The sequence below is a fragment of the Micrasema longulum genome, unplaced genomic scaffold (genome assembly GCF_059751315.1).
Source record: "Micrasema longulum isolate JH-2025_06_02 unplaced genomic scaffold, ASM5975131v1 h1tg001940l, whole genome shotgun sequence".
Lineage (NCBI taxonomy): Eukaryota > Metazoa > Arthropoda > Insecta > Trichoptera > Brachycentridae > Micrasema > Micrasema longulum.
In genome coordinates, this window is record NW_028279114.1 from 26812 (window position 1) to 49199 (window position 22388).

At 34.6% G+C, this 22388-nt stretch overlaps 1 protein-coding gene across 7 annotated transcripts in view; it reads right to left on the reverse strand.

Annotated features, from left to right (window-relative positions):
• The window catches only part of LOC148273467 (MFS-type transporter SLC18B1-like), a 43419-nt gene that overhangs the window by 8806 nt on the left and 12225 nt on the right, over positions 1-22388 (reverse strand). For 2 of the 7 annotated variants that reach the window (XM_088238661.1, XM_088238658.1), the window contains 11 exons: positions 15674-16487; positions 12894-13134; positions 10945-11018; positions 10088-10304; positions 7409-7499; positions 5860-6094; positions 4505-4603; positions 3474-3569; positions 2837-3008; positions 1953-2157; positions 108-580 (listed from right to left, as the gene is read on the reverse strand). In XM_088238661.1, the coding sequence (XP_088094787.1) occupies positions 108-580; positions 1953-2157; positions 2837-3008; positions 3474-3569; positions 4505-4603; positions 5860-6094; positions 7409-7499; positions 10088-10304; positions 10945-11018; positions 12894-13134; positions 15674-16341 (2571 nt within the window). In that variant the 5' untranslated portion in view covers positions 16342-16487. Of the gene's footprint in view, positions 1-107; positions 581-1952; positions 2158-2836; positions 3009-3473; positions 3570-4504; positions 4604-5859; positions 6095-7408; positions 7504-10087; positions 10305-10944; positions 11019-12893; positions 13135-15673; positions 16488-17808; positions 17827-20714; positions 20851-22388 lie in introns of those variants that run through there. The other 5 variants (XM_088238657.1, XM_088238660.1, XM_088238662.1 and 2 more) reach the window with 5 other exon arrangements.

Here is a 22388-nt window from a genome sequence, read left to right on the forward strand (position 1 = left end):
TCTCTGGTACATCTGGGCACGGCCTAAACCCCGAATGAAAGCGTTATATTCAGGCTTATACGGTTATATAAATAATCCTAGCGTTAAGAACGTAAAGCCTTACTTACATCAGAATCTTGCTGTCGGCTCTGGGAGTAGTATTTTACTTTGTCTTTATTGTACCTCAACAAGTCATTTTGGCTGTGCAGTACAAATCCCTTATCCAACTGCTTGGCAGCTAAATCACTTAACCTCGGAAACAGCCCAGAGTCATTCTTCTTAAACTGCACCTCCTCTGGTAACTGGAAAACAAAGGGATTATCGCTCCTTCCGAGGGGCTGGGCTTTATCTCCATTCCCCTCGATGGCGTTGAATGACTGGTTCAAGTATTTCTGGTAGAAGTCGCTCTGGATAAGCGCCCTTAGGCCTTCGATGGTCACAGAATCTTCACTGTCCAGGTCTGTTTCTCTGTTATTGTCTATTGCCGGTTTTGGATTTGATTGGAAGAGATATTTTAACTTGAAGTGATCAGTTGCTGCATCGGTGTTTGTGGTATTTTGTTGATTTTGATTCAACTCATGTCCGTGCTTTGTTGAAACACCTGTGAATAAAACCGTTTTAAATATAAAATAAATACAGCACATTGTATTTTACGCCACACACGAGTTTATTCTCATTCTTTGGGATGGGGGGGTCAGTGTGGGACTCACCCGGAAACCCAATGCACCCTGTCATCTGACCTAATGTTGTCTTAACTAAAACCATTAGCAATACTCAGATATTACAATCGGCAGGACAGTGCAGCAGGTAAATGGAATAATTGGATGGGGGGAGCTTACAACAATCATATTAAACCATTAGAAACTGTTCAAAAATTCATATTAAAAATAATGCTTCACAAAAATCGCACTTTTTCCTCTTTCCAATTGTTCCAAGAAGCTAAACTTTTATATGTAAGACAAATATATTGTTTTCAATGTTTAAAATATATGTTTGAGAACCAAAATTTATTTACAAGTACTTCAAATAGATCAAGTCAAAGAAGGAATCGTGTGTTAGAAATACCACATTGTAAAACGAGGCTCGCACAGAGATATGCATATTTTATAGGCCCAAAAGTTTTTAATTCTTTTTTTACTGATAATATTTCATTGATCCCAAACTTTAAAATTATCCTTCTTTTAAAAAACGTGCACTATCCTGGATCAAACTAAAGATATGAACTCTTTTTTTCTATGATATATTTTGTTGCCCTTTAATAATAAGGAATATTTTTATGTTTTTTAATATTTTTTATTTCCTTGTTTAATTACTATAACTAATAAAAAATACCATATAATCTTTTACAGAATATTTTATTTTCTCTTTCTTATTTTACACAAAAATATTATAACTGTCTTATTTATTATAGAAGCAAAAATTCATAAACATTTCTTGTATACCCACAAACAGGCCATGCCTTTGTGAGATTTTTGTTTACTATTTTTACTTTTAATATGTATTTCATTGCTATGTAATTATCCTTTTTATTTTTTGAATACTCTGTTTTACCTCTTATGTATATTGTAAAAAAAAACAAAAGAAAATTAATAAAAAAAAATATATAAAAAAATCATACAGTAACAATAAATAGTCAAAACATCCAAATTACTGATTACCTAGCACGGATGTCAAATTGCTGACAGTCAGGGAAATGGAAAAAGACCTCAATTCCTCCCCATGTAGGAAGTAAAGAGAACATTATGGACAGCTATTATATAAGCAGTAGCACCCTTAGGTACCACCAGTTAAACACTTAGTTCGGTCAGTAACTCTCGCGCTCCATTGCCGATTCTATATATTGTTCAAGATGTAATAAATACACATCGAAGCATAACGTCGTTTCATTCCATCATCTCCAACTGGGGTAGGAGCTCCCTGCATCATCTAGCAAAAATCCTACAAATATAAACAGCGTATGCGTTTCCACTCACCTGTCCCTCCGTAGCTCTGGCGGACTCTCCGGGGTGGGGGGCGGCTGCCGGAGCTGCCGCTGCTCAGCAGGGGTTGGTCCTCGGCCGGGGTCTCGGGGCTGGCCAGGAAGCCGCTGGTGCGGACCGAGTCGCTGAAGGAATCTGAGCCCCCGGCAGACATCTTGCTCGCCTCCTTCAGAGAGAAGAAGGTCAGTGTCACCAGCGCCTGTAGGAAAAAAAATTATCAAAATTCGCAATATATTATTTTATCTTTATCATAATCACTACTCTCGATTACGATTGCGGTCTCGTGACGAAAAGGCCTGTCCGGACACTAGGTCCCGCCTTTTACAGACTCAGCGGTGGAGGTAGAGCCGGGAGTGGTGGGGGTAGTACGAGACCCCTTCCACTCTGTCTCACTCAGTGTTAAATACAGGAAACTTTGCTTAGGTCCGACGTACAGCGCTATAAAACATATGCGCTTCATTTTAATAAATAAGTTGAGCTGTGATCTCTGAGGAGTGAACATCGCCTTTTAATATGTCTTCTCTCTGGGTGATCTTCGCTCTTTCGTTTTTAGCCTCTCTTCACCATTAGGATCAGGTGGAAAGTCCTTTTCAGGGTTATCGAGGTTGACTTATAGTCGGCGCAGTGGTGCTCTTACCTTCCGGCTTTGCCTTTTCGCCTAGCCTGGGAGGATGCTTCTCCCGTTTATGCCGGGAAGCCTGACTGCGCTAGAAGGGCGGTGACGCATACGTAACAAATCATTAGGTCAACCTTAGTATCCTAATTCAGTGTGAAGTTAAAGCACTTCATCAAGCTGCGTTTGAATGGTATAAATACGCTTGCTTGTTGATTCATTATTTATCAAATTCATTTGATCCGAAGCTGAAAGAATGCATTACCAGCACAAAGGTCAGGGCCGCCATGACAGTGGAGCAGATGGGGAAGCCGAAGTTCCTCAGCAGAACGCCCCCTAGCGAGGGCCCGATGACCTCCCCCAGCGAGTACATGCAGCTCCAAACACCCGCCACGATGCTGTATGTGGCCAGGTTGTCTCCGCACCCGCCTTCCTCACTGATGAAAAATAATAAATATGACGACCATAGTATAAGCTTCACGTATAATAATGGTTTTACTACTGTACCAAAAATACGCAATAAGTTTCGTGGTATAACTTTAAATAAATATTTAGCACCTAGTATTTTTAATTTATTGTTAAAAGAACTAAAATTTAACATACATTATGTAAAAAGAGCAAAATAAGAGAGTGGCTACTTTACATATGAATCCGATTCAGTAAATATGCGTTAAGTATGAGGTAGCGGTAATTTTTTATTTAAAGATAAAAAATAACGTGACCGTTTTAAGTTTTTATCAAATTATGACATCAGCTTTGGAAATATTTTTTAAAATTTATACAATCTAGTAGTACATAACCAGAAATTAAAACAGGAATCTACAGTAAAGCGGGAAGCAGACCACGGAACTCCAATCTGGAGCTTCCGATCACAATCCGACTCAATATGTCTAAATACTTACATGGAACTAGTCAGCACGCCCTGAAATGTAGGGAGAAGTGTTAGTGCCACTGAGATCCCAATTATGGACAGCCCTACTAAATTAAGCCACAGAGAACTGAAATTAAAACAAGAATACACACAATTGTAAAACATTCAAGTATGTTGGAGAAAATTCTTTGTGAAAGTTCATTGTAATTTATTATATAAGGTGTCAATATAACTTGTGTCTGTTTTTTGCAAATTTGAAAATGAGCAGCAAAAGTTTTTAAAAAATGGTAAAGGTCATTTGAAAGAAAATTTTCTGCTCTACAAGAAATTGTGTTTTCTTTTACTTTACATATATTATTTTATTTGATTCCAAGTCTTCAAAATTATACTACCTACCTCTATTATAAAAATAAAGGTCATATTATTGTGTTGGTTATTGGATACTAGAATTTCATAATAATTGGGGATAAATTAACTAATGATAGATTGTTTATTTATTTAATATTTACATGTACATTACAGCAAACCTGCCAATTACAATTTACTTTCGAGGTTTATAATATATATTTTATTTTAAGTGGGTAGTAAAAAAAATTAAAGGTATATAAAAATGTAATCCATAAAACCGAGAATAAATTAAAATAGTGAAATCAATTTTAAAAAATTAAAATTGTTAGAGGAAGAGTAAAACTGGTGATCCCAGCATAGCCTCTTTTTGTAGGCATTAACAGTAAATTGTCATGCATTCAGGAAGAATGAATGCATTTCAAAATGTTGGGATAATAAATTAACTTTTTTTTTTAATTGTTCGCTTCAGAAATATTCCAATTTAAATAATAGGGATTTTAACAAGTTCTCGTTATTTTCTGACAAGTCATGTTACAGCCTTTTTACATCAGGCCAATACTATAGCCAACTTCATTGAGAAGCTCACCATTAGGCTTGAAAGGACAATATAAACAAGTGTAAACAAATTTTGTGAATTTTACTGGAATACTTTTTTTTTACGAATAAGTGAATCACGGTCATAATATATACATAATAAGTAAAAATAAAATAAACCTTTTTAGAAACGGCAGCAAGGGAGAAGGCCCCAGAATGAGAAGGCCCACAGTACAAAACAGGAGTCCCCAAACCATCATACACCAGTGACGATTTATTCTGCAATTATAAACATTCTCTGTTATATAGCATACTATAGTGATTTATTCTGTATCTGAGCTGATAAAGAATACAGTTCCGGGTGTGAAAAAGAACCAGAACCTGGACGAGCATTTTTGAATCAATCGGCTACTCTTAGGTAAAAATCCCGAAAAATAAAATCGAGTCGAGATAAGTTGGTGTGTTCGCCTACCATTTTTGAGGTCCCGGGTTCTCATTGCTTGAAAGGTGGACATGAAATAATATTGGTTTTACAGGTGGTTCTACACTGTAATATTTTAATGTTCCCGAACTTGTATTTGAAGGATAAGACTGATCACCTCGCCCTTCTATACAACAATGCTCCAATGAGAAAGTTCAGAGGTTTTAAAAAATATATTTATCTGTTAACCTACCGGAGATGGGTCCAATTAGACCCACTGTAAATGATCGATCATGTGAAAAGTATTTTTTATACATCATTTTCCTTAACTAAATCATGTGAAATTGTACAAAAACCTTTACCGCTTCTTTAAATGTTTGTTTCTTTTACATACATATGTTCAGTTATTATATTACCCTGAAGAGGGCGACGTGTAGTTGCCAAAACTAGTCGGTTGTGTCAAATAATAAGTAGTTCATAAAACAAAGTTATTTTTAATTTATTTCAACAGAGAGGAAAACATTTTTGAGAGGGGGAATACGGAAGTCTAGGCATTTACAGAGCTTATGACCTGTCATTGGCTGGTTTAAGTGGCCACTTTACACACTGTGTAACATTCACCATTCTGCCCATGTTTGAACATCCACATTTCCTCAACTCTTCCATCTGTTGACTTTTGTGAAGTAAAATAGCTGAAACCTTTAACCCCTTCTCAAAAATGTTTTCCCTCTCTGTTGAAATAAATTTAAATATGAACAACTCCCTAGGGGAGAAATCCAGCCAGTCTGCAAGCATTTGGACATACTCAAACATTGTTCAAAGTTATTTTATTTATATCTCCAGATAAAATATGTTAAATAATACTACAAATTCATTAAAATCCCTCTAAAGTAATTACATTTTCACTGCAATTCAATAAAACTTTGGGAATATTTCAAATTGGAGAAACACTTTGAGCTGGATTCACATCAGTTGAAATTGCAAAATTTTTGGAAAATATTGGCCGGGATGTGGGACTGTGTATGTAAATAAAATACCTAGCTTCGGGGACTGGCTAGTTTGTGTCTCGAGCCGAGTATAACCAAACTAAGTTGCTAAACTTCGATGCACTCACCTGTCGGCCAGATAGCCCCATACGGGGCTGAATATCCCGTACAGGCCCGAGAACAGCAGGAAGATGAGGCCGACCTGCTCGGCGCTCAGGTCGAACTGACGCAGGTGCGGCTCCAGCGTGGGGTCCAGGAAGGCCCAGGTGTTGGACACGACCACGATGACCAGCCCCGTGATGACGACGGCCGGCACCTTCACCAGTTCCAGCAGGCTCCCGCTCTGGCTGGACACCGAGCAGTCTGCAGAGAAAGACGTTTGTTGTACGGAGCAGCGATGGTAAACTGGTCGAATACGGGTAATCTATAAAGGTCTTACGCCGGACGCCCAATAATGATATAGTCGAATGATATTGCAGGAGACTACTGTGAGACATTGCATCGATTGTTGCGCGGTATGACCAATAATTCTGAGATTATGATGAGCATTGGTTTGTATGTTCCTGATAATTACCTAAGACAGCGTCAGCATAGATTGTTTCATATTCCGATATACAGGACCAACCTGCCTATGGTTGTGCCTGTTGGAAGGGCTACCGCTATGCGGAACAACATCGCTCTGGATATTGGTCTGTTCCATGTATCCGAAGGGGTTTTCCGGAGCAGGATTCTCCTACCACTTTGACATGAGTCTCTTTCATGTACTTTTTTCTTTTTTATAATATTATTGAATGTATGTTTGTAATGTATATGTTATATTTAAAATAAATGAATTGAATTGATTGAATGAAAATTTATGTTTTATGTAATAATTTTTATTTTTTATCATCATTCCCTTTCCGAACCGAATGGTGCATAGGGCACTGCATTATCTTGAATTACAGCGCATCTTGATCATTTTTATGACATGAAGATAAGATGATCAGTCTTACGCTTCAGGTTCCAGTCCAGGGCCGCGATTATGAACGGCCATCTTCATCGGTATATACTGAGACGGTATAAACTAATATCGATATTTATGTACGAAACTGTGCATATTTGTATGAAAATTCAAAATATCTTCGTCGGTAACCGGTAATTGAACATGTTCAGAAAGAAAAATTGTAAACATATTCTATTTTTCATACAGAAAACTTAATTTTACTTGATAGATAAACTTGAAGATAAATTTTATCTTCCCATCATAATCGAGGCCCAGGGACTATGAAATATTCTAGGGTAAAAACCCCTTTTTAAATAAGTATTTTATATCAACCATGTCAGGAATCGAACCCGAGACCTCTTGGATGGTAGGCAAACGCGCAGACCATTACACAACGAGGCCGACATTTTTATTTTTAATATTCCTTAATAATATGCATGCTTCCACTTTCCATTATTTTGTATCCCAACTCAACACGGGGCTCTTAGCCTCACAGTTAGGGATACGTTTTTTTTTTTTGTAATATTTATCTTTATATATATACAAAACTCAATGACTATTACTTTTTACTTAATTACAATCCCCTTTTTTGTTAACACTGTGAATTCCTAGATTCATTTATCTAAGAGTATCTTAATTTCTGCTTAAATAAATATGATAATGATATAAAATCATTAATGAAGCGGACTTCTTACCTTCCTGATTGGGTAAGAGCATCCAGTTGATGGGCATGGTGATGACCATGGCGATGCCGAGCACGTAGAACGGGAGACCAAAGCCCCCTACCTTCCTAAACATAAAACACGTTTCAGGGGCATGTTATCTTTTAAAGGTGGTCACTGTTATCAGTTTGTATCCTCTTTTTTGGGTGATCATGTGCAGGTAGGATTCGTTCTGACGTTTTGGCTACCGTTGTAGGAGCCGTAAAACTAGTTCACCCTGAAGATGGCTCTTACAATGGTAGTCAAAATGTCGAAGAAAATTCAACCAAATTCAAATTCGACCACAACCCGATTGAAATAATATGGCAAAACTTGACAAAAGAGATTTTAATGATAATTTTATCAAAATCATTATTCAAATATAGCGAGTACTCTCAGACAAAAGTACTGCAAAAAGAAATCGACTGGAGATTAGTCGGTCTCAAGGTGTCTGGTTATTGCGTTTGTCAGGCATTAAATAAACAAATAATTGTAAAATAATAAATATCGATCTGCCATATTGTATTTTATCATGCCGGGTAGATTTTTGCCATGGTGTGAAATGGGCCAATCATGCGATATCACGCAGTGGGCTCGCGGTTTGCACGTGCACAGCGGTCCAGTCTGTGAATGTACGGTAGGCGGATTGTTTAAGAAAGAAAGGGGAAATATCGTCTAGTCGTGCTCCTTATTGCTGTCAAGAGGACGGATACCCTTTGAAACCTCGCTTTAGTAATATTTAAAAAATAATAATTTACGAACAGTGACGTTATTATGACCGTCATAGATGCTGAGATTTGCTATGTCAAAACCATTATCATTTTAAGCAAATTGTGATGTTTGTTTCTTTAGCAATTAATTATTAATTGCACTCTGGGTAATTATTGGCAATATTTTCACATCTATGAGAGAACTATCCTAACATTGATTCATAACTCACTATCTGAGTATTGCGTCAGCTTTCTATTGACATAAATGTTTTCATTTAATTGTTGAATGAGAAATAATATATTTCGTAACAAATCACTCAGATATGCCGTGTAATCACGTAAACAGGTCACATATCGATTGGTTTTATGACCTCAAAGGCCGAGGTTTACTAAACACAATATTATTTAAACCATCTTTAAATAATCATCGTCATCTCCGTATCCGCACCCGGTGGCTCATAGGCTACAGTATTGAAATTCCAATTGCAGCTCATACAGATTGTTTCTGTCTTACGCTTTACAATGAAATATCGCGGTGAAGAACCACCTTCATAACCAATATTATACAGTGGCTTAACAGGAATCAAACAGAGGATCTCAAGCGTGGTAGGCGAACGCATCAACCACTACTCTACGAGGCGGACTTATTTCCGTCCTATCGAATAGAAAACACTTATCCACAGATCTGGTTTTATTTCACACAAAAAACTGTCTTCTTCATCCACTCGGGCACAGAAATACTTGAAACTTAATATTATTATTATTTATTTATTATACGGCACAAGTGCTTTTTACAATATAAAATATAACAATATAATGAGTTAATTAGACATACAAAAATTAAAAAACAATATTAAGAACATGGGTATAAAAAGAAAAAGAAAAATAACGAGAAATATGTACATATACATGTTTGTATGTCAGCATACAAAAAATATAAAATGAATTAACACCAGATCATTAGCATAAGTAGCTTTTGCAAATAATTAGTTAATCGTTAATATAGAACATCATAAAATATTTATAAAGAGATGATTTGAATTCACAGAGTATGTATTCAGGATTGAATTAAAATTCCCCGAGGATTCAGGGAATTTTATTACAAGAGTGAATTCGTTGGCAGTCCTGAAGGGAAATAATAAATTTATTTATTTATTACTATTAAAAAATTACAAAATAATTATCCGTAGAAATGTAGCTAATAAAAATAATGGGACCTCACTGGGGTTACCCGTGCCGAGGACACTAAACAGTTTACTTTTTTGTTAAAAATATTTTTACATTTGAGAATAAACAAAGAAAACTAACTAAACTTAAGAAATAACCCTCTTCTTCACATACCTCTTGTTTCATCTAATTATAGGCAAAATTCATATTTATGGCGAACTTTTAATAATTTTAATGTACTAAATAAATCATTTAACATAGATTTATTTGAAAATAATCTTAATAACGTGCGGCGTTTGCTTTCAAAATAACTCGTAGTATTTTTTTTCTTTTCTTTTAAATTTACACTTAATTACTATTCATTTTATGTTCGAGAATCTTTTTTAACTTACTGTGATGCTACTTGTGAAAACCTGTAATTGGCTTATTTGTTATTTGTTTTGTTATATAAATATGATATAATTATAGCTGTTGGTTATCCAAATAAATAAAATAAAATAAAATAAAATAAACTAACTAACGAGATAATTAACAAAATATTCAGACAGTTTTAAACACTACGTATTTATGTTTACAATTAATTTAAGTACATCTTTATTATTTATATTACAAAACACACAATGATTTCATCAGAGATCAGTGATTTCCCATCGCTAGTGACATTAGTGTCATTTAAATCAAGCTATATTTTAAGGACTATAGACTATAGGGTAGCAATATTTCAGATTCATTCAAATCAAGAATTTGAGATTTACTCAAATTTAAATAATTCTTTAAAATAAAAAACGTGTCTCACGGAATAGAGTATCCCTCCGATGGCCGGGCCTGCGGACATCCCCAGGCCGATGAAGGTCTCCAGGATGCCGAGCACGGAACCAATGTTGTTGGGGAACGTGTTGACCACAAACACATAGCTGGCCGTGGAGTAGGCGCTCGCCCCCACGGCCTCCAGCCCGCGGATCACGAAGCAGAACGTTGTGAAGGTCGCATAGTCGTGGATGTACTCCAGGCAGCTTTAATTATTTACAGTGCTTATTTATTTATTTTCAAGGAACAAAATGAGCAACGATTTAAATTGGAAACATGCTAAGTACAAAAAAAAATAGTTTGGACATTTCAACGTCAAATGTGCGGGGTTCATAGTCCATGATCGATGACACACTCACGTGCTAAATCGTTTCACCTGAAATATAGTGCGACGACCGATGAAGTAAGTCATCATTTTATATTGAGTGCAATACATCATATTCTGTAAGTCTACAGTATTGCACATAACGAGGAGAGCAAAGTCCTGCAGTACATTAACATCGTTCCTACCGTGGAGACATGAAGAACAAAGGAACGTGGCCTATAAAGAGACCACAGGGCGAGGTACGTCAGTACCAGTCAGCCCAGTCTTTTGGCTTAGTTTAACAGTCAATTAAGGTATAAAAATTTTTTTAATTAAGATATAAAAAAAATGAAAAACCACTGATCATCTTTTCTTAATAACTGTAATTGAATAATTTTTGACGGATCATATCCCAACATATTGCAGTGATTTTATGTGTAATTAATTGATTATTGATTATCCTTAAATCGAAAAATAAATTATTTATTAAGTGGTGTAAAACAATTTGTGATTTAAATTAAATTAATTATTAAAAAGCTTACCCAAAAAGTAAGTTGCATGATCCAGCCAGGAATATTCCAGACAATAGTAGGAATTTGGCACCAACTGTTGGTATCTGAAAACACATTGCAAAGTGAAAAGACTGAAATTGCCATTTTTGAGTTTCATTTTCGCCATTTTGAGATCATAATTTTTTTTAATAACTTTTTGGAAAAAATAAATTAGAATTTTCCAGAAAGCTTACCATTAGGAATGTTCCTCTGAAGTTTCGCGGTCTGGCCCTACAAAACCGTGTATAGGGTCAGGTGAGGCAAGAGGAACAAAAGTTCATCAACCAAAATCTATAGAATTAAGGATATATTTGCTCAGTCGGTCAGACAGAGAGATGTGTTGTTGTTCCAGAATCAAAATGTTACCATTTCTTTAAAGATAAATAATTTTTGACAATGCTTTCGTTTGTCAATCTTGTCCCGAATTATAACAAAAGCCTTCTTTCTTGTTCATTTGAATGATTGCAGGTACAAATTTAATAGGCGATTAATTATTTGTATTGAAGTAGTTAATATCTATATTATGAGTATATTAGGAGATAACCTGCAATGATACTCTGACCCCGGATAACGGGGCAAGAGGAATAATCATGCAGATTTTTAGATTTTTACTAATAACTAATAACACTATGTTTTTGGTGCAAAAAGTAGCTTTATATAATATAACTAGCGGACCCGATAGACGTTGTCCTGCCCGAACGTTGGTGGCTATTATTTATTACCTTGGAAAAAGACATTTCATTAATAAGTAGGTACCTAGGTACTTGTTTGTGATTAAATTCCAAAACTAAAAATTGTTAATATTCAAACAATATTGAATTTAAGTAGGTACCGAGGTACTTGTTTATGGATGAATTCCAAAACATAAAATAAATATTTTTTCAAATATGGCATTCTTTTTGCAAACGTCAAACTCCGGTCTTCTTACCAACATAGGGATGTACTAATTTAGGAATACGATTTAAATGAATGTTTTGGATTTAATATTATTTTAGTATTACCAAAAATCCGTAAAAATAAATAAATGGGTAGAAATTATAAAAGTTTAAGGAAAGAATCTGATTGAGATCCACAAAAAACAAACGCTGTTTGTAAACATTCAAAAACAAACTTTTTTTATACACAAAAAACCAACATCTTTCCATTTTTTTGCAAATGCATTCTCATCGAATGCAACCCTGGTAGATCGATGAATAAAACATTTATGCTCCTAATTTATTTTTTACATATTCGATTGAAGATTTGAATACATATGAACACGCACAGCGCAAAGATCTATATTTCTCTTAAAACCACACGTAAATCGGTTAAGCCGTTTAGGAGTACGGTGACATCACACGTACAGAGGAATTATATATGGAAAGATAATAAATATACTTTCATTCCGTGGTAATTTTTAAAAAAAGCAATATTTTGGCCACAGAGAGCGGTTAATATGAATTTGCAAAAATCCATGACATTCTTACCCCACCTGACCCTTATGCGTGTTTTATTGTACAAAATATCTCGTCTTTTGCTTAATGTAGCACGATATTACATCACCGTTTGCAGAGGATTTTTTTGGCACAGTCTTTTTTTAATCTCTAGACTTAGTGGGTAACTGAAATAATAACAGCAATAGTGACTGACCGAAGTTTCGGTTTTGGCCAATAAAAACGAGTTTTGGCGATCGTCTACATTGGGCATTGCAGGATCTGATTGGCCAAAACTAAAACAGAAGCCAATATTTGGTTTTTGGTTTTTGGTTTCGGCTGAAAATCTTGTTTCGGTCGGTCACTAATAATGAAAATCATTGTTATGATAATAAACCGCTCAGGGCTGGTATTCCAAACGCTCTCGCGGCCGTATTATTATTAGAAAAACTGTTTTGTCGTGCCGCGAGAGTGCTTCAGAATAGCACTCCAGAAGTACCTACGCAAAATATTGAGAATAATAATTACAATCTTGCCGAAGAAAGGCGACGTGACGAACATGACGAGGGCGTAGAAGCTGAAGACGAAGCCGGACACGGAGTCGGTGAGCCCCTTCTCGCTGGCCTCGCGCGGGAAGAAGGGCGCCATTATGGACATGGAGCAGAAGCTCATGAAGTCCACCAGCGCCAGCGACACGAGCGTGGCGCGCTGCGTGCGCGAGAAGCCGCGGATGGCCGTCGGCTGCGGGTGCGACTGGGTCCTCAACAATCTGGAAACCGATTTCAATAAAAGCACGTGTGACTTTCAACACAGAATAGAAATATCACCGACATACTGTCAGCCTAACTTGTAAAACTCCCAAGTCACAAACTTACTTTGTTCAGGGCCCCGATTACAATGGGAAGTTAACCTTTCCCTTACTGTCCTAACAACACCCGCGCGTTACGGTGCTGTGTAGTCACTACACAATAATTAAAAAAAAGAGATTTAAAAAGGAAAAAATGGAATATTTATAGGGAATGGCTGTAATTAACTATAATTTAATTCAAAGTTGATAATATTTCAAATCTAACTGCTGAAAATATGAAAAAACCATTGGGTATTGCTAACGACTCGGGCGAAACGTGCACCCACGCCAACTTCCCGAGAGCTACTAAGTACTTCTGGCTAGTACTGGACTACGAGACTGACTACGACGGGCGTAAATTCTTTACTCTTTTCTTCATACGCAACAATACGAAACATAGGTATACTGTGAGTATAATTTATCCCCGATTTCCGATAAAATGCTTTTTTTGTGCCTAATAAGTACTTATTATTTAACAACAAATTATTTCAGTCGATACGTAAATGTGTAATGGAGGAATACTGAAAATCTAAACCCAATATTTATTATATTAATAAAGATATTACAGTTATTAGACGCGATGTGTACTAGCTACACATTACCGGGGAGGGAGGGTTAACTGAGTTATCTTTGACTGTCCATTATGAAAAACAGATATTTGTGTACGAAAATGAGTATATTGCATGAACATTTAAATTATCTTCATCGGTAACCTATAATTGAACACGTATTGAAGTAAAATTGTATGCATATTCTGCTTTTCATACAGAAAACTTAATTTTTTTACTTTGTAGATAAAAATGTTGATTTCCCATAGTAATCGGGGCTCAGAGGAGTAAAAACAGTTTTTAATTTAGTAGCGATGTTTTTTTAGATATGATGTTAACGCAAGTTGTCCGTTTTTTTCCAAACTTAAAAATGAGAATCTAAAGTTGAAAAAAATGGTAAACGTCAAACGTTATTCGAAAAAAAAACTTTCTGCTCTACAGATATTGTGTATGATTTTCATGATCATCATCATCATTCCCTTTCCGCACCGAATGGTGCATAGGGCACTGCATTGGTATACCAACCGCAGCGTATCTTGATCGTTGTTGTTACATGAAGGTAAGATGATCAGTCTTACGCTTCAGGTACCAGTCCAGAGACTATGAAATATTCTGGTGAGAAAACACCCTTTTTAAATAAATATTTCATATCAACCATGTTGGGAATCGAACCCGAGACCTCTCGCATGGCAGGCAAATGCATTACACCAAGTGGCTTTTACGTTATATAAATTATTTTATTTGATTACAAGCCTTCAAAGTGGAATATTAAGTAGACGAAAGCATGCATTTTCGACATCTCTTTCTGTTTGCGTTCAATCAAGGGTATAAAGCTGTCAAAGCCCTTCGCAAAATTTGCGAAGTGTACGGTACGGTGAAGATGCTATGAATTATTGACCAGTTTGTTGTAAAATAATGAAGTAGAATACATTATTGACTCGTTCTCTTCATATGGAAAAAACCGACACAAATTATGTTAACACCAACAAATATTTAATAATATATTCTCCCCCATTATTTTTTAAAAATAAATAGTCAATAATTGATAGCATCTTAACCGCAAATGTTGACACTCAATCATAGAAATATAATAACCTATTTTTTTTTCAAATAATGGAACACTGTATGTATACAGGGTGTTCTTTAAACCCTGTCACATATGAAACCACGATGATCAGTATAGGAAAGAAGACATATAAGCATATTTAAAAACAAATTTAGAATGAAGGAAATTTTAAAAAAAATATATTAAAAAAAACAAATCGTTGCTTACTTCTGCAGGGGAGAAGCAAGGGGGCGCGGCCGTGCTGTTGACGGTTTATCAGACACCCTCCTCCCCCTCCTCACTTCTCCCCTGCAGAAGTAAGCAACCATTCGTTTTTTTCTAAATTTTATTTTTTAGACTTTAGTCGTTCTAAAAAAATATATTTTAGTCTCATACCGATCATCGTGGTTTCGGATGTGACAGGGTTTAAAGAACACCTGTATACAAGTTTTACACTATTTTTTTTATTTCTGCGTAACTCATTGCTTTAGCTGGGACACTGCTGTCAGTATTATTATTTATGCATTAAAAAATAATTGCAAAAAATAAAAAAATATTTTTCATTGAATAATTATAATTTTTCAGACATTCCAATTTCAATTTGAAATATAATTTGAAAACAAAAATGTCGTGTCAAAGACAAAAAGAACAAGGTTTTTATAATCATTGTGAACATACATCATCGGTCTATGGAGCATGCATCGATTCTATGGGAGCATGCATAGAATTAGAAATAGTCCAGAAGGAACGTAGAATCATATTTGAATACATCGGACTGTGTCCAAATGTATATGCATACTGGAATCGTGTAAGAATCACATAGGCATATTTCTAAGAGTTGCTTAATAATATAACGTGTATTCCTCACCTTTCTCTTAATAAACGTATATCCGCAACTGAGAGTCCATCTTCTCCTGATCTCGCGCACCAACTTCTACTCCTGCCGTTTTTCCTTTGCCTCGGCCTCTCCGGTGGCGAAGTATCCGGCATGTTCGATGAATCCAACAATTTACAATTTTCGTCATCATCCGCATTCTCCTCTCCCTCTTTATTAACATAATATTCACTATCAAGCACGTCCGATTCAGATTTGCAGTCTCTAACAACAATAACATCGACAGGAAACTCGTCACAATTCGGTCTCAGGCCGCCATCATTGTTGACTGGATTTTGAACGCGCGCGGGAGATTCTTTGCAATCGCGTTCATCTGTCACTTCTTCAATTTCAACTTCGACATTTGGCATTTGTTTTAAAACGTGTTTTAAATTGGGAAAACTAATTTCATCACCATTGTCGCTTAAAAAACTTCCCTTGGATTTTGAGCTCGTTATATCACAGTTGTTTAAATAATCTTTCGTTTTATTCGTAACCGGCTGCGGCAAATTCGAATTATCATTTTTTTCATTTGACCTGGCAGTGTTGCCATCTAAAACCACATTGCTTTCGCCATAATTACTATCACAGGAACTTTCGTCGTCATTTACGCAGTTTTCTTGAGAGTATTTAGTATACTTTCCATTTTTTCCCTCCGCCATTATAATACTTTATCACAGATCTTCGTAATTTACTGCATTACGCGATTTAAAGTTATCTTAAATCAATGTCTGGAGTGTTTCTTTTTGTTGACCATATTAGGAAAATCGATAACTTGTAACTGGAACTCACAGTTTTCGAATTTGATCTGGAAAAATAGAAATTATGATTTCATTAAACAAGATTACATATACATATTATTTCATGAAGATATTATTATTTGTTTATCTAGAAATGATAATGTTTAGATAGCGTAGAAAGATACGAGTATATGTTCAGAAAAATAATTATAATGTTCCCCAAGAAAAGGTAAAAAAGTGTAAGTGGGTAGATTCTTTTAAGTACAATATCATTTATAACAATTTCTTATTGGTTGGTTTTCGCCACACATTTCTTCCTCCGTCTGACCCAAAAATATACAATTAGCTTTTATCTCAAAATGTGCCGTTCCAATTTCCAATATGGTCTGACTGCGTCGAGAATGTATTTGCAAATTTTAACCAATATTTCTTATTTTGATCGCTTACAAATCGTCCTTTCTTGGCCACCCTATCATTATAATATTGTTTTCGATTTTTCATAGTTTCTGCACTCACAGGAAACCTCTTCTGCTGTTCCATCAGAGAAGCTAACTTCGGAACAATAAATTTTTAAGGTTTTTTTTGCTATATCTTATAACCCGACGTTCATCGTATTTATTAAGCAGCCACTATTTTGTTTTGCTCGACATACCTTTTTATAATGAACTTTATAGGGTAGAATACTTTATATAAACCACTAAGCAAACTTTTAAACTTTCCTTTTAAAGCACATTCTTTTTTTTCTTCTTCTTTTATATATTTGTTACAGGTGTAATATTTCTTTTTTATATATAAATATTGTTTACCATTGTATACTTTTCTCGGTGTTTTTATTCTTTTTATAACATTTTGTTATTTTTTGTTGTATTTTTTTTTCACTGGTTTTATTGTAATTATGTAAATGGTTCATGGAACCGTAAATAAATAAATAAATACCGCCATATGTATGTGTTTTTCCGTTTTTATAAAGCGAAATGACAATTTCGCGCACGCCAACGGACGTTTTTATAGATTTCTGACGTATTATTAAGATAATTTACCAATGTAATGCCATCCCTTAAGCGTTAAATCATGTAATAAATTAATAAAAATAATGTCATATACATTTGTATAATTTATTTATTATACAACACAAGCGCCTTTTACAATATAATGAGTTAGTTAGATATACAAAAATTTATAAAAAACTAAAAAGCAATATTAAAACATTGGTATAAAAAGAAAAGTGTAAATAACAATAAATATATACAGAGTGTTCTTTAAACCCTGTCACATCCGAAACCACGATGATCAGTATGGGCAAAAAGACATATAAGCATATTAAAAATAATATTTAGAACAAAGAATTTGTTTTTAAATAAAATATTAAAAAAACAAATGGTTGCTTACTTCTGCAGAGGAGAAGCGAAGGGGGCGTGGCCGCGCGGTCGGTGGTGTATTAGACTCCCCCCCCTCCTTGTTTCTCCCCTGCAGAAGTAAGGAACCATTTGCTTTTTTTGATATATACTTTTTTTTTTATTTATTCATTTTAAAAATGTATTTTAATGTGCTAATATGTATGTCTTCTTGCTCATACTGATCATCAGGGGACAGGGTTTAATAAACACCCTGTATATAGACATGTATGTCAGCATACAAAAGATATAAAAAATATAAAATGAATTAACACCAGTAGCTTTTGCAAATAATTCGTTAATCGTAACTGTAGAACATCATAAAATATTTATAAAGAGATGATTTGAATTCACACAGACTCTGGTTAAAAATGTCGATGGTCGAAAGAGGTACATTCATTTCCTAGTCTGTGTATACGCGGTATAGGTGAGTGACAGAGATAGTTGGTTTGAGAAGGGTGATAATAAGACTATTTTGTCTAGTTCTACGTGTTGGTATATTAATATTTATTAAATCCAGGAGTTCGCAACAATCGAATTTAGAATTAATGATTTTATACAAAAATATTTGGCCAGTTATTTTCCTGCGATCCTCCAAAGTAGGTAAATTCAAAAAAATTAACAAAGACATATAGTTAATTTGTTTTATGGGAATTCTCTAATTGGCTTCTAACCAAGGATATATACAAGAATTTCATTATTTTAACTGTTTCAAAATCTAATAAAACTGATAATGAAGATGACGCAATATATTGTTTCGAAATGGACAAGTTTTAACATGTTCTCCTTCCGTGTGTGTGAAATCTCGCATTGGTGAGTGTTCTGTATTTTTTTGTGAATTGTTTGTTGACATTTACCGATTGAAATAATGTCCAGAATAGTTTAGGACAGCGATTGGCAATTGCCGCCCCGCAGGCCAGATCCGGCCCGCGAAGTGCTCCCTTCTGGCCCTGCGGGTTCCTGATTAGTCTCTGTGGGAGCACGAGTGAAGTCTACGACCTCGTGGCCCCCAAAAATAATCTTCATATCATATTTATACGGCCCACCACCAAAACTAATTGCCTACCGCTGGTTTCGGATATAGAATCAAAATAGAGGACGAAAATAAATATAATAGGTTTGCAGACATTTATTTATTTATTTATTTATACGCCCAATGGGCATTTTAAGGACATATTTATGCATAGAAAAGTATCATTTAAAAAAGTAGAAAGACTCAATGGTATATAGTAGACTTGGTGGGAGTGAAAACGGGAGAGAGGTGTTTATAATTGAATTTGATTCGGTGATCGTTTGAAAGAAGATTATTTTTTATTTGAAAAATCAAGACTGGTATGTTTGTTGGCAGACCTAAAAATTCTGGGCATAGGGGAATGAAAACCATAGTTATTTTTATGGCTATCGGTATGAAAGAGTAAGTTTTGCCTGAGGTTTCTAGTTGGGATATTTAATTTTATTGATCTCAGTAGTTCAGGCGCATCGAAGAGTGAGTTGAGAATTTAAAATAGGACTAGAAGGTCGGATTTATTTCGACGGTCTTGAAGAGAAGATATATTTAAGGTAGTTTCTAACTCATTATACGTATATTGGTTTCTGGATAAGCCCAACCTCCAGCCTATCTTTCTCAAAAATCAATGTTGAATTGATTCAATATTCTTGATGTGAACATCAGAACATTCAACACAAATATTTGAATGCGCGCTTGTACGAATATTACTGTTAGCCACTGTACTTAATTTTATAGGCAAATAGGTACTTCTTACGACCTTACTTTTAAACCTGGTATAACACCTAGCCATAGTGGTTAAATTACAATGGTATTCCCATCCGAATTATACCCTTATACTTAGGCGTAACTTTAAGCCAAGTTTAAGAGTAAGGGCCCATAATGATTCGCATTTGCATTTTGCGCAACGGACATTTAAAAAAACGATATACCTAAATTACATTATACCTACGTTACTCCCTCTTTCCCAAACACGATCGATATCAAAAAATCAATAGCGTCGTTGATTTCATGAAAGCATTATCGACAAAATCAAGAAAGGAGCTCTGCGTTGGTTTGGACATGTAGAGCGGATGGACAGCGAAAGAACGGCTAAAAATATTTACGATGCGAATGTTGATGGATGCAGAAATAGAGGAAGGCCGAGAAAGCCATGGCATGACCAAATTCAACAAGCACTTGAAAATGGGCATGTCAAACGTTGGAATAATCGGTGCGCGTGCATGAGAAGATGTATGAATGTAGAGGAAGCGAGATCTGTATGCAGACAGAGTGATATGGCGTTCTATCAAATCTGCCTACTCTTACGAGAAAACGGCGTGATGGTTTGTTTGTTTGATTTCATGAAATTTTCGCAGTTTAATGAATGTTAGGTATCCGACGGATATTAAAATACTATCCGGTACCCGGCCGGATAGTAAAGTTAGGCCGGATAGGCCGAATACCGGATAGTTACCGGATATCCATTTTATCTCTAAAAAGGAGGTTAAAAAGGTGGATTCTTAGAATTTTTAAAACGTTAAGATTTAAATGTATGTATGTTTTAAGGTTATAAAGCACTTAACTTACTCAATGTCAAAACACATGACGAAATATGAAAACAACGTTTAAATATAATTTTCCAATACAAAATAATGTAAACAGAGTTATCTTGTGTGACAACGCACAGAGACGCATCCGGAGTATGCATTTTGAAACCATTTCTTAGGTGTTTTCATTTTGTTTGGCTTATACGAACGTGTTTCTCGTACATTGGCGGGCTTACTGCCATGTGGTGGTTTACTACCGATCAACCGTTAAAACAATCTTGCTTTCCGAGTAAACGAAACACTATATCACAACAAATTGTTTCCCGAAATTAAAATATCTGGATAAATTATAAAATGTAGGTAAACCTCCAGACTTCCGTATTCTCTTCTCAAAGCGGTTCTTCGTCACTGGTGAAATGTTTAAGAAGTTTTTTTATCAATATTTATTCAATTGTAACGAGTCCGGTCTACAACTAGGGTGGATCAGACAGTAAACAAATACTGAAGTATAGGAAATCAAACTGATTACATTTTCTACAATATCTTAGCCCCGATTAATGACACTTTTATCAGTAATAATAATTTTATCTTACGCATTTACTGATAAACTTTAGTCAATAACTACCTACACTTATAAGATACCTACGATATTTATTTATTAATTACGGAAATCATAGTCTTTTTGACAAACTCAAGGTTTTCACCCAATTACAGATTTCACATTGATTTATTATGAATGCAGAAGGAGAGGGGAAAAACATTAATACTAAAAAATAAATATTATAAAAATTACATAAAAGGGAAAAGTCATGGTATTGTTCCAACTCTGCCGTTCTCTATATTGCACAACATAACAATATAATTATAACTGTGACCCCACTGACTTATCGTGGCTTTAGTTCGTTTTGTCCAACAAACCATTTTTAACGAAATTGAGTTCAGTGTACGAGAAAGCCTTTATTTATAAAATTCAAGTGAAAAAGATATTTTTATAAAATTGTTTTATTTATTTATGCTTATTGAGTTAGGTCATAACATCTTAAGAACTAATATAAACTTTTAATAATATTACAATTTTTTAATCAAAATTTCTCGAAAACATGTTTTTCAAATTAATTTTAACTATTTCTATTTTTTTCTATTTCCTTTATTTCTTCAAGTAACTCATTGTACAGCTTCAATACCTTGTACAATGAGTTTTGAGATTCTGTTTTTCTCCTCATTGCTAATCTTATATTTTTTTACTCCTTGTTTCATATATACGACATTGTTGGTTAAATTTTATTATTGTTTTTATTTTATTCATCCCATCAATTATTTTATGCATTAAAATTGCTACATTATATTTAATTTGTTGCTTTACTCTGAGCAAGCTAATTTCTTTGTGACTTCTTTCTACATTAGAATAGATATTTATTTTGAGTATAATCCTCATCGCCTTATTTTGAAATTTGTATATTTTTAATTTTTCCTTCATTACATAAAAAAAATAATGGAAGAACAGTAATTTATCTGTGGACATATTATTGTTTTACATATAAAAATACTACTTTTTATATCTATTACATTTCGTAATCTTCCCACAAATGATTTTTTTTTGTTACATATTGAGTATGTTTTTTTAAATTTAAATATCCATCCAAGTAGACCCCGAGATACTTTATTTCGTCCACAGAATTTATATTCAAATTATCAATATTAATATTGTAACCCTGGGGTATTATTTTTTTCCCAATATTCATATATTTTGTTTTTGATATATTTTATTTCAATTTATTTACTTTTAACCATTTTGATATATTTCCTAAGTCGTAATTAATCTTATTTATCACTGTATCATAATTATCTTCTGATATGTAAACTAGTGCATCATCTTGAGGAGTTTTTTTAACGAATGTTGTCATTATTAATGCTTTTTCGTAAAAAAAAAACTTTACAGCTCTATTTCTGCAGATTTGTTTTTTGGTCTGTTGGACAAAAACGAACTGAAGTGACGTTATACCGCCGTCATAAGCAAAAATGCAGTTTAAATTTATTTCA